Source organism: Aquarana catesbeiana, linkage group LG01 (assembly GCF_042186555.1).
Source record: "Aquarana catesbeiana isolate 2022-GZ linkage group LG01, ASM4218655v1, whole genome shotgun sequence".
Lineage (NCBI taxonomy): Eukaryota > Metazoa > Chordata > Amphibia > Anura > Ranidae > Aquarana > Aquarana catesbeiana.
Window position 1 is genome coordinate 359,657,457 of NC_133324.1, and position 12,729 is coordinate 359,670,185.

General features: G+C 43.7%; 1 protein-coding gene across 2 annotated transcripts in view; it reads left to right on the top strand.

The window, feature by feature from the left end:
• Positions 1–12,729, top strand: part of SPIN1 (spindlin 1) — a 98,963-nt gene that overhangs the window by 52,902 nt on the left and 33,332 nt on the right. For both annotated transcript variants that reach the window (XM_073632956.1, XM_073632957.1), the window contains exon 2: positions 11,236–11,452. In XM_073632956.1, the coding sequence (XP_073489057.1) occupies positions 11,401–11,452 (52 nt within the window). In that variant the 5' untranslated portion in view covers positions 11,236–11,400. The remainder of the gene's footprint in view (positions 1–11,235; positions 11,453–12,729) is intronic.

Genomic DNA, 12,729 nt, shown 5'->3' on the forward strand with positions numbered 1-12,729 from the left:
GCCCAGTTGTAGCCTCGCTCCATATGGGAGACTTTCTAGCCTCCATCGATATAAAGGACGTGTATTTACACGTACCTGTTTTTCAGCCTCATCAGTGGTTCCTGCCTATGCAGTAGAGGAACGTCATTTTCCGTTTGTGGCTCTACCCTTTGGGCTTGCCGCTTGTACTGGCCCTTTTAAGGGCTCAAGGTATCTTGGTGCTCGGGTATCTGGATGACCTGCTCAGAGATCACTCACTACAGGCTCTAGTACAGAGCATAACCTGCACAGTGCGGTATTTGGAAAGCTTAGGCTGGGTCATAAATAGCGAGAAGTCAGCCTTGAGACCAGCTCAAAGTCTGAAGTATTTAGGTCTGATCCTAGATACGGTCTAAGCAAGGGTATTTTTGCCACCGTAAGGATCAGTGCCCTGAAGGATAAGGGACACCAGACAACATTCCATTTCGGCTCTGTATGAGTCTTCTAGGAAGGATGGTGTCCTCCTTCGAGGCAGTGCCCTATGCCCAGTTCTGTTCCAGGCCTATACACCAAGCCATCTTGTTGGCTTGGAACGGGAGAGGACAAGCCCTGGACTATCCAATATTCTTATCTCCTCGGGCACGCTTAAGCCTAAACTGGGTGGTTGCAGGATGAGAACGTGCGAAAGGGAAGATCCTTCCTACCGGTAATTTGGAGAGTACTGACCACAGATGCCAGTCTCTCAGGCTGGGGAGTGACCCTAGAGGGGCTCAGGGGAAATGGTCAAGTACAGAGCAGATCCTGCCCACCACTGTCCTGGAGTTGCAGGCAGTACGTCTGGCCCTACGGTCCTGGACGGTGGAGCTTCAGGACTGCCCTATCAGGGTTAAGTCCAACAAGGCCACTGCAGTGGCCTATAAACCACCAAGGCATTACCAGGAGGAGTTCAGCTCTGAAGGAGATGAACCACATACTAGCCTGGGCAGAGGGACATGTGCCGATTTTCTATTGGCAGTCCATATCCTGGGAGTAGAGAACTGGAAGGCAAGATTCTCAGCTGCCAGCAGATCTGCCTGGGGGAATGGTCCCTACACCCAGGGGTGTTCCAGGAAATTTGCCAGTGTTGGGGGTGGCCAGAGGGCGACCTTTTGGCATCCAGGGTTAAAAGTAAGCTATAGCCGTTTGTGTCCCGAACAAGGGATCCTCTAGCAATTGGAGCAGATGCTCTGGTAGTTCCATGGAGCCAATACTCCCTGGTTTACGCTTTCCCCCCCGATCCCTCTCCTTCTACATTTGTTGCGCAGGATTCGGAGAGAGGGGGGTTCCAGTTATTCTGGTGGCACCAGCCTGGCCCAGAAGGTCCTGGTTCCCGGAGATTGTGAGACTGACAATAGACGGGCCATGGATGCTTCCACATCGCCCCGATCTACTGTCTCGAGGTCCTACATTCCACCCCAATTTACAGTCTCCAAATTTGATGGCATGGCGTTAGGTGTTGAAAGACCGTGGCATCTCGAGACCAGTGGTGTCTACCCTAGTGAATGCTAGAAAAGCTGTCGCTAGGAAGATCGATCATAAGGTCTGGAAGACTTGTATTGCTTGGTGTGATGCCAGAAAATGGCATCCTCGGAAATACACGATTGGGTGATTTTCTCTTTTTTTTTTTTTTTTTTTTTTTTTTTTTTTTTTACAGTCAGCTGTGGAAATTAGATTGGCTTTGAGTACAATCAGAGTTCAGATTTCGGCCCTGTCAGTATTCTTCCAAAGGCCTTTAGCTTCCCATTCACTGGTCCAAACCTTTATGCAGGGGGCAACTCATTTGCTTCCCCCCATTAGGTCACATATGTGTCCATGGGACTTTAACTTGGTGCTGTTTGTGTTACAGAAACAACCATTTGAGCCTATCAGGGAAATTCCATTAGACTTGCTGTCACGCAAGCTAGCCTTCCTGATGGCCATCACCTTGGCTAGAAGGGTGTTGGAGTTGGCGGCCCTTTTGTGCAGGGAACCATACTTGATCCTTCACCACGACAGGGTTGTATTACCACCTGTTCCATCCTTTTTTGCCAAAAGTGGTGTCGGCCTTTCATTTAAATCAGGACATTATTTTGCCTTTTTTCTCTCAGCTTTGTTCGACGGAAGAGAGACTACTGCATTCCTTGGGCGTTTCTGGGCAGTCAAAGTTTTTGTCTAGATGTGCGGAGATCCGAGGATCAGACTCCTTTTTTGCTTTTCAAAAGGACCCAAGAAAGGGCAGGCAGCTTCCATTGCCAATTGGGTCCATCAATTGGTTATTCAGGCTTATGGTCTGAATCGTAAAGCTCCTCCCTTTTTAGGGTGAGAGCTCATTCTACCAGGGGTGTAGGAACCTCCTGGGCTTTTTGCCATCGGGCATCTGTGGCTTAGATTTGTAACGCTGCTACCTGGTCTTCAGTGCATACATTTACAAAATTTACAAAAAAGTGGATGTTCGAGCAGCAGAGGATTCGGCTTTCAGCCGCAGTGCACTGCGGGCTGCCGTATAAGGTCTAATGGCTATTGTTTGGCAGGGTGTCTCCCTCCCCTCAAGGCTATTGCTCTTTTGACGTCCCAGTAGGTAATGAATCTTAGCCTAACTCTGTGATCCATGATGTATGAAAAAGAAAATAAGATTTTTTTTCGTCATGCTTACCTGTAAAATATTTCTTTGAGTACATCATGGGACACAGATCCCGCCCCTCTTTTTTTTTTTTTTTTTTTTTTTTTTTTTTTTGAGGATTCAGTGCTTGCTACAAAACTGATTTACTTCCTGTATGGGAAGGGTTATATAGGGGAACACTTCCTGTCTAAGACTTTGTCTACCAGTGTCCATTCACATAGAGATGGTGTATAACCCAGTAGGTAATGAATATTAGCCTAACTCTGTGTCCCATGATGTATTCAAAGAAAAGGATTTTACAGGTAAGTGTGACGAAAAATCGCGTGATCAGGGCTGCTCTGTGCAAAACGATTACACAGAGCAGGTAAGTGACGTGTGTGTGTGTGTGTGTGTTTTTTTTTTTTCTTAGAAAAAAAAAAAAAAGCTTTTATAAGCTCTTTTTTGTTTTTAATTGCTGTAGTGGAACATTGTATGATCCTCTATTCTCTAACCTTCTCTCTCAATGTTTGCATGCTGAACACCAAAGTTGTAGAATGGTGTGGTTTTTTTTTTTTTTTTTTTTTTTTTTTTGTTTTTTTGTAGTTGTGGTTATCCTGTCAACTTCAACAAGCCTTATCCCAGGGAACTAGCTTAGTTTTAGATAATGTCTGGCACCAAGAATCATTCCGTTTTTTTAAAGTGGCTTAGAATATTTATTCTCACGTTAATGTTTTGTCAGACAATTAAAGCCCTGGAGAATGGCTACATGCTTTGTAACTATTAGGCCTCATGCACACTGGACATTTTTACAGCTGGTTTTGGCTTCAAGCTTTTTTTTTTTTTTTCTGCAGCCAATAAACTCTGCAGCAGGTTATCCTAGGTGTCTATGCACACATAGGCTGTTATCAGCATTTTTTGGCAGGGGTGTTTTCTGGCTGGGAAAAAACCCAAAACTATAGTGTTTTTTGAGAAGAGTTTTCAACTGGAAAAATGATCACTGAAAAAAGCTTAAACGCAGCTATTCAGCATTTTATAAGCGTTTTGAGACGTGCTTTTGTGGGAGTATAATTTTGTTAAAGCTAAAAAATACAACGGCTAAAGCTGAAAAATGCTACTGAAAAACAAATTCTAATTCTACTGCTACAGCTTTCTACAGCTAACGCTACTGGCTTTTTTTTTTTTTTTTTTTTTTTTTATAATGTCCAGTGTGTGAGGCCTAAAGGACTCTATTAAACTTTTTTGCGAATGTGATAAGCAGATTCCTATGATCCATCTAGTGGCCATAATGCTGTATGTTTTCTGATTGACGCATTTTCAAACAAAATACTGCATCATGGCCATTAGATGGAGCAGACGATCATGGGAAATCTCCGTTTTAAGCAAAATATGTCCAGGAATTGTCAAGGATGGACAAATGCTTGTAACATGCGTCCACAATGGACGCAGTATAAATGGACCCCATAGTTTGTGAAATACCAGGACATCTTCAAAATATGTTTAGACATTTGTTTTCCACTGAGCTGCTAGGAGTCTTTGTAGCACTTATTTACAATTAAGCTACCTGGATTCCCCAATATTCTTTATTGCCCATGGATGGTTGTGTGTGAGATTTGATTGGGAATTGGCTCTATTGGCGCTTTTGCTTCAACGGCAGCAAATCTTTCTGAATGTACACTTAGGTCTTATATGTTGACACTGCTTTCTTTGTATATTGCGTTTTTTTTGGTTTGTAGTTTGTTGTGTATTACATTGCTGTGTTCTCAATTAAAAGGATTTAAATAAAATCTGATAAATTCCACATGTGGGAATTTTTATATTTATATTGCAGTGGAACCTCGGAATCCTTTCCAGGAGTATGCTCGTAATCCAAAGTACTCGCATATCAAAGCGAGTTTTCCCATTTGAAGTCAGTGAAAAAAAAAAAAATTTGTTCTGCATTGACTTCAATGGGGTTCAATACCGCATGCGGCCAGAGGCGGAGGGCGCCGGAGAGCCTCGGAAACAGCCTAGAAGGCCCGAGCACACTTCGACTGACTTCAGCAAACCTCGGAAAGACACTGTTCACGAGCCTTTCTGAGGTTTGCCGAGGTCAGCCGAACTGTCCTCGGCCTTTCCGTGCATTTCCGAACGCAGATGATCGGCGCTGTTTGGCTCCGGCGCCCCCCACCTCAGGCCAAAAGCGGTACTGCACACCGCTTTTGGCCTGAATACTGCTCGTTTTGCAAGACAACACTTGCAAACCAAGTTAGGATTTTTAGAAATACAGTGCTTGTTTTGCAAAACGCTCGTTAACCGCGGTACTCGCAAACCGAGGTTCCACTGTATGTAACTTTGCAACCTGTTAACCTGACATTTTTAAGTTAAAAAAGCAGACTTTGTAGTGGATGATGGTTATTTCATATTGATGACTATTTGTATTTATGGTATTTCTTTATCATACATCATAGAACACAGAGCCTCAAGTAATTACTTGGTGGGTTATGGGCCTACCTTCAGGTGTTGACACTGGTATAACCAATACAGGAAGTTGACTCCCCTATATAACCCCTCCTCCTTCCAGGAGTCCTCAGTTTTTTCGCCAGTGTCTAAGGTGTTGGTCACGAGTGAAGATGTGCTCTGAGGAGCTCCAGGGAGGGATCCATGCTGGATTTAAAAAAACCTTCACAACCGGATCCATCCTCGCCACTGAGGCCATAGGATGGTACCTGGGCCTCGCATTGAAGAACGAGGTTTTGCCTGTAAGCTTTTCTTTGAGAGCTGGACCCTAGGAACCAGGACTCTTTGGTTTTTCATATTACCTAAAGTTGTTCCTGAGGGGTGCTATACAGGTCCAAAGGAGCGGAACCCCTATTAAAAAGGGCCCCAGTCTTTGAAGGTTTAACTAGCTGCCCGCCGTGATGGGTGAAAGTTGGATCTGTCTGTTAAATCGGTAGTATCCTGCAGCAAGGATAAGGTAAGGGGAGAAGCCTAGGAACTGTAAAAAGTCCACCTATGCCTTTTTCTCCACAAAAAAAAAAAAAATATATATATATATATATATATATATATATATATATATATATATATATATATATATATATATATATATATATATATTATATATATATTATATATATATAATATATATATTGTATGCCTTTAAAATGTCTCCTCTAGAGGGAGTCTAGTACGATGCCTTTTTCAGCAACTCTGTGTCTGGCTATAGCAGCGGGTGTGGTCCCTGCAGCCAGAGGGGAGTTCTTAATTGAACAGATGGTGTTCCTCTTCTGAGGGATCTAAAGGGGTTACAGCAGTAGTTTAAGAACATACAAAACCAGCCATTTGCATTTTTTTTTTTTTTTTTTTTTCTAAAGTGAAGTCTTTTTTTAAAACTAGGAGCCTAACAAACACTGCTGATAAAAATTCTCCTCCCCTCTCCTCCTGGAGAGGTACGGTAACAGCTGACACTTATGTGTAATCAGGTTCTCACCTGAGGTTTAACACAGACGCTCTCAGTTCATATGCTGAAGACAGAAGTCTGTCACAATAAGAGACACAGGAGCGCTGGGCATATAAAGGTGTGTAAACAGGCATTTCCAGCACAGGAAATATTATGGTACTCAGCATCAAAGGCTGATCCTTATGGTGACATTGTTTTCTTTTGCTAAAACTATTGTTCAGCAAATACCATAATTTGTTAAAGTGCCTCTGCTGTTGTGCTTAGCACATTTGATTTCCAGTGTACCACAAAGGTACCAAGGATTCCACCCCAAGGCGTTGGGAACTCCAGTCATGCCTCCACACTGTCATCCTCTCCGGTGATACCTGACATGGCAAGCCAGGGTGAGTCATTGGAAGCAATTGGTGGTGCAACTGCTTCTCACACTTCAGCCCCTGTGTATGTGACTGAAGATGCATTCTCCTCTGCCCTGTTGGGCTTAGCTGGAAGATTAGCGGCTTTAATCGCATTCTCCATCCAAGAGGATAGGAAGCATGCTAGATCCCCCTCCCCCACCTCAACCCCCTTTTTCCAAGGGAACAGTGGGCACAGGATGAGGCGTTATCCTTAGATGATCACGGGGAAAAACAAGCCAAATTTTCCTCTGCGGAGGAAACAACAGTTGATGAACCTTATGCAACCTCACAATCTGACAGATTGATGGTACAAACTCTTACAGAGATGGTTCATTCCACTTTTTATACTACTACTAACAGAGTAAGCTGAAAGTCCAGGTCCCTTCTTTGTTTTTGTTTTTTTTTGTTTTTTTAAAAAAAAAAAAAAAACTTTTTACAGCGCTTATTTATGCTGAATGGGATCATCTGGATAAGCATTTTTTCCCTCCAGAGTTTCTCGGTTCTCTATCATGGAGGAAAAATTCACAAAGGTTGGAAAGTACCAGCAGTAGACGCTGCGATTTCCAGCATCAATAAAGATGCATAATTGCTTAAGCATCCAACAAATAAGGAGTCAGAATTTTTTTGGTTAAAATCCTCCTACCAATGGCGCTATGTTTTGCCATATATGCCATAAAATGCCCTATCCACCAGGCATCTCGCCTTGCGCTTGTGCTAAAACACATGCTTAGGACCCTGTGGTTAAAAGGGTTGGTCAGCCGAAGCATCTTGCAAAAAAGGGTGTCTGACTAGTTTCCCTTTTCATTGGGGAAGGTTTAGTGAAATACATCCAAATGATTTCTAGCAGTAAAGCTCTTTTGTCCAAAAGAAGGTATAAATGTCCTTTAAATAAAAAGTGAAGCCACAACAGCTCACAGGTTAATTACTCTGACGGCCAGTGCAGCCATGGGAGACTTCCTGACAGACATGGGTTCAGATCCACATGTCGGCGTTCACTAGTAAAGGAGCCACTCCTCACAGGTTAACTACTCTGATGGCCAGCATAGCCATGGGAGGCTTCCTGAAAGACGTGGGACCTCGTCCTCACGTTGGCTCCTTGTGACCTTGGACAAGTCACTTAAACGGATTCCTTCCCCTGCGCAGGGGCAGCTGCCTCTAGGGTGCGGTGACGGCCTCCACCGTCAGACTCTAGGGCATGATTTCCAAGGAGTACTGTTCAGATCTGTGCGACTTCAAGGTAGTCTCTGCGCTACTTTGGTACCACTTTGATGCGACTTGAGGTCCATAGACCTCTAGAATACACAGGCATTGTTTACTGTCACATCAAAATCGCGCCCCGACATATTCTCGGCAGCAAAAGATCACGGTAAAATCACGCAACTTTGCGGTTGCAATAGTGGAAACTGAGCCTAAGAGGAGAAAATATTCAGCCCCTGTATACATGATTGAAAATGCGTTTTTCCTCCACCCTGCAGGGCCTAGAAGGAAAATTAGCGACTTTAATCACATCCGCTATCCAAGGATGGGAAGCGTGTTAGATCCCCCTCCCCCACCTGAGATCCCTTATCAAGGGAATAGTGGGTAGAGGATAAAGGATTACCCTCAGGTTATCGGGAAGAAAGGCAAACCGAGTACTCCTCTGCAGAGGAGACAGAGTTGAACTTTTTTCAGCCTCGCAATCTGAGAAATTGCTGGTATAAACTTCTTACAGAGATGATTTGTGCCTCTTTCAAGCTACCTCTAGTAGAGTCAGCTGATCTGTTTTTTCTTAGGTTCCTTGGAACCTTCACTGCCTTTTTCATGCGTTTCCTGTACATGTACAGAGCCACGCAAAAATTCAACAGATCCATTCTAGATCTAAAAGAATCTAAATCCGTTCCTGAAGATCCTTTCTATGGAGTCGATCAAGTCAGTAGTTTCTATCCTGCAAGGAGGAAAACTTCTGGCGCCTATCAGCATCAGGGATGCATATCTGCATGTCCATATATTTTCCGCTCACCAAAGGTTTCTGCGGTTCAAAGTAGAACAGCAGCATTTCAGTTTATAGCCTTGCTCTTCGGGCTAGCTACAGCACCTCGAGTGTTCACAAAAGTGCTAGCCCCACCTGTAGCCAGGTCAAGGGCACAGGGCTTAAACAGTCTTGGCATACTTCGACGATCTATTGCTAATAGACCAATCGCTGTTCGGAGTAAGGTGTATGCATTACAACCAGTTACCTGGAAAGGTCTGAGTTGCGTTCTCAACCTAGTAAAGTCTCCATTAAAATCGTTAAAAAAAAAAAAAAAAAAAAAAATTTGGGTCTGATCATAGATACAGCCCAGAAAAAGGGTCTTCTTGCCCAGAAAAAAAACCCACCTCCATAAAAGAGTTGGTGCGAATGGTCAGGTCAAAAGGAGGTCCCTCCCATTCGCCTTTGCATAAGGTTGTTAGAAAGGATGGTGGCTTCATTCGAAGCAGTTCCCTTTGCCCAGTTGCATTTGAGACTGTTGCAAAACAGTATTCTATTTGCTTGTAACAAAACGATCCAAGCTTTGGACTTGCCAATGCGGCTGTCCCCAAGGGTGTCCCAAAGCCTCAATTGGTGGTTACTAAAGAATGTCTTAAAGGGTAAATCCTTCAGACCACTTATCTGGAAAGTGGTATTGACAGAGAAGGCAACTGTCCAAGGACAGTGTTCAAGAACTGAAAGTGCCTTGCCCATCAACATCCTAGAGATTAGGGCAGTGCGTCTGGCTCTAAAAGCCTGGACTTCCAGGTTAAGGGATTGTCCCGACAGGATCCAATCTGTCAATACCACGGCTGTGGCCTATATCAATCACCAAAAGGGGCACCAAGAATCTCTCAGTGCAGAGAAAAGTGAACTATATTCTAACTTGGGCAGAAAGAAATATTCCGTGCCCATCGGCAGTCTTCATTCCGGGAATAGAGAATTGGCACGCGCCCTACATGTGCCGCCAGCAGATTATTCCCAGGGGAATGGTCTATTCACCCCGACATGTTTCGGGCTGTTTGTCAAGGATGGGCAACTCCCAGATGTAGATCTTCTAGCATCCAGTGCGACATAAAGTTAGTCAACTTTGTGTCCACAACAAGGGGGGATCCATTCGCATGCAGAACAGATGAGTTGGTGATACTGTAGGATCAGCTTTTACTGATCTATGCATTTCCCCCTATTCATTTGCTGCCTCGACTTCTTTGCAGGATCAAGCTGGAAAGAAAACCTGTAATTCTGGCAGCACCAGCATGGCCCAGAAGGTCGTAAAGATGGCAGTGGAGGATCTGTGGTCCCTTCCACTAAGGCCAGACCTGCTCTCACAGGGGCCGATATTCCATCCTACTTTACAAATGCTAAATTTAACGGCCTGGCTATTGAGACCCACATTCTGGAAAGACTTGGGCTTTCCAGGGCGGTTATTTCTGCTTTAATTAATGCTAGAAAGCCAGCTTCTAGAGCTATATATTATAGAGTCTGGAAAGTTTATGGTGTGAATCCAAGGGTTGGCACCCTCAGAGATGTATTAGAGGCAGAATTCTTGCCTTTCTACAAGTAGGGGTAGAGATGAAGTTGGCCCTGAGTACTAGGGCCAAGTCTCAGCCTTATCAATTTTATTTCAAAGACCACTTGCTACGCATTCTTTAGTCCGGGGTTTCATGCAAGGAGTGATGCGGATTAATCCGCCAGTTAAATCACCCTTAAGCCCAGGGACTTGAATTTAGTTTTGTCAGTGTTACAAAAACCGCCATTCGAACCATTACAGCATGTTCCCTTAGTCCTTCTGACTAGGAAGCTGATATTTTTGGTTGCTATATCCTCAGCAAGGAGGGTTTCAGAATTGGCTGCTTTTTCCTGTAAAGAGCCATATTTGAATATTCATGAGGACAGAGTGGTGTTACTCCCTCGTCCAGGCTTTTTGCCAAAAGTGGTTTCAGGCTTTCATCTGAATGAAGATATTGTCCTGCCATCATTTTTTCCAAAACCATCTTCCAAGGAAGAAAAGTCACTACATTGTCTTGATGTGGTGAGAGCAGTGAAGATCTAGTTAAAGAAAACTGCTCAGATTCGTAAGACTGAGGTCTTATTTATTCTGCCAGAGGGTCCTAAGGACAGGCAGTGTCAAAATCTACTGTGGCTAAGTGGATTCGGCAAGTTATAATTCAAACTTATGATTTAAGGGGAAAGATTCCCCCCTTTCAAGTTAAGGCGCACTCTACCAGAGCGGTTGGTGCTTCCTGGGCACTGCGTCACCAGGCCTCCATGTCTTACATCTGCAAGGCCGCAACTTGGTCTTCAGTACATACATTTACAAAGTTTCATCAAGTAGATGTAAGATGGAATGAGGAGATCGCCTTTGGGTGCAGTGTGCTGCAGGCAGCAGTATAATTTCTGGGGGTGCCCTACGGGTTGTGTCTCCCTCCCCTCAAGTAGCATTGCTATGGGACATCCCACAAAGTAATTACTTGAGGCCCCGTGTCCTATGATGTACGATAAAGAAAACGGGATTTTTAAAACGGCTTACCTTTAAAATCCTTTTCTTGGAGTACATCATAGGACACAGAGCTCCCGTCCCTCTGTTTTATGGGGTGAGAGTAGATTACTTATATTGCTTGGCTACAAAAACTGAAGACTCCTGTAAGGAGGAGGGGTTATATAGGGGAGTCAAATTCCTGTATTGGTTATACCAGTGTCAACACCTGAAGGTAGTCCCATAACCCACCAAGTAATTACTTTTTGAGGCTCTGTGTCCTATGATGTACTCCAAGAAAAGGATTTTACAAGTAAGCTATTTTAAAAATCCTATTTTTTTTTTTTTTTGTTTCTTTGACAGGCAAAACTAAATTTGATAAGAAAATCTTTAGACTGGCAGAGGTCTTCATCTACCAAGTGACAAGGGATCCCTTTTCATGTGTATGGCAATCACTACAGCAAGCTTGGAGCGACCATAACTTTCTCCATAACTTGGCAGCTTTGCTGCCCTCTCATATACAGATGAATGAAGACTCCATTTGGAAAGGCGGCCACTCAGCGATCAAGAGCTGATGCAGGTAAAACTTCATTGTATATCCTAAATCAAGAATGGATATAAAAATATGATCACTTATGCAGGAGTTCAATCTGTACTATACAGTTTGGTTGAAAAAACAAAGCAATTTCTGTCCTTTAAAGTGATTTGTAAAGGCAGAAGTTTTATTTTTTTTTTTTTTTTTTTTCTTAATGCATTCTATGCATTTAAAAAAAAAAAAAAAAAAGCTTTGTGTGTGGCAGTCCCCCTCATACTAACTTGAGGTCCCTCCAGATCCAGCAATGTTGCCGGAGTGTCTCGGCTGTGCGGGACTCCCCTCATTGGCTAAAACGGCAGTATGGCGCCATTAACTCCCGCTGCTGTTAGTCAGCCAATGAGGAGAGAAAGAGGGCTTGCCGGGCCGCTGCTTCATGTCTGAACGGACACAGGGAGCTGTGGCTTGGCTCAAGTGCCCCCGTTGCAAGCTGCTTGCTGTGGCGGCCTTAACCGGAGGGAGGGGCCATGAGCTCCAGCGCAGGACCCAAGAAGAGGAAGATCGGGGCTGCTCTGTGCAAAACCATTACACAGGGAAGGCACGTATAGCCTGTTTAAAAAAAAAAACTTTAAAATCTAAGGGTTTTTTTTTTTTAACCATTTAGTGACCCTGTTGAGTTTTTAAATCCAGATCTTGGCAATAGAAATACTTCCCTTCTGTTTCATTCCTGCTTGAATCTCGTTGGCTTTCAACACTTGGGGATTCGTGTTTTCTCCACCACATGCTCTGTTCCTTCTCTATTCCTAAATCACTGCTGAGTCCTGTAGTGATCTATAAGGTTTGATGATGCATCTTCCCTGTGTAACCCACACCCATATATGTAGCTACTAGGACCTACTTTAAGATTGTTCAGGGTATGTAGAGCGGCTGTTACCAGCTATTGTAGTGACTGGCACAGCTGTAAACTAACACAATTTTTTTTTCTTTTTCCAGCTAGTTGTTGCTTCTCTGAGCATCTAATTAACTGTATCTGTTTTACAGAGTGGCTGCTGAAGAAACCCTAATGGTCCATTGGCAGCCTTTCCAGCACAGTTCCAACATAAACGAGGCTTGAAGCCTTAATCTGTATCGTGGCAGTTCACACCACTGCACTGCTGTGGTGTGCACTGAAAAGTATGACATGCAGTACGTCTACTAAAAACAATAATAATGCACTGTATTTCTTTCATGTTTTCCTTTTTTTTTTTTGTCTTTATTTTTTTATATTTTGTATATGCATTTACCAGATGAGGCCCCTTTCACACGAGGCGGAGCAGTTTAGAGGG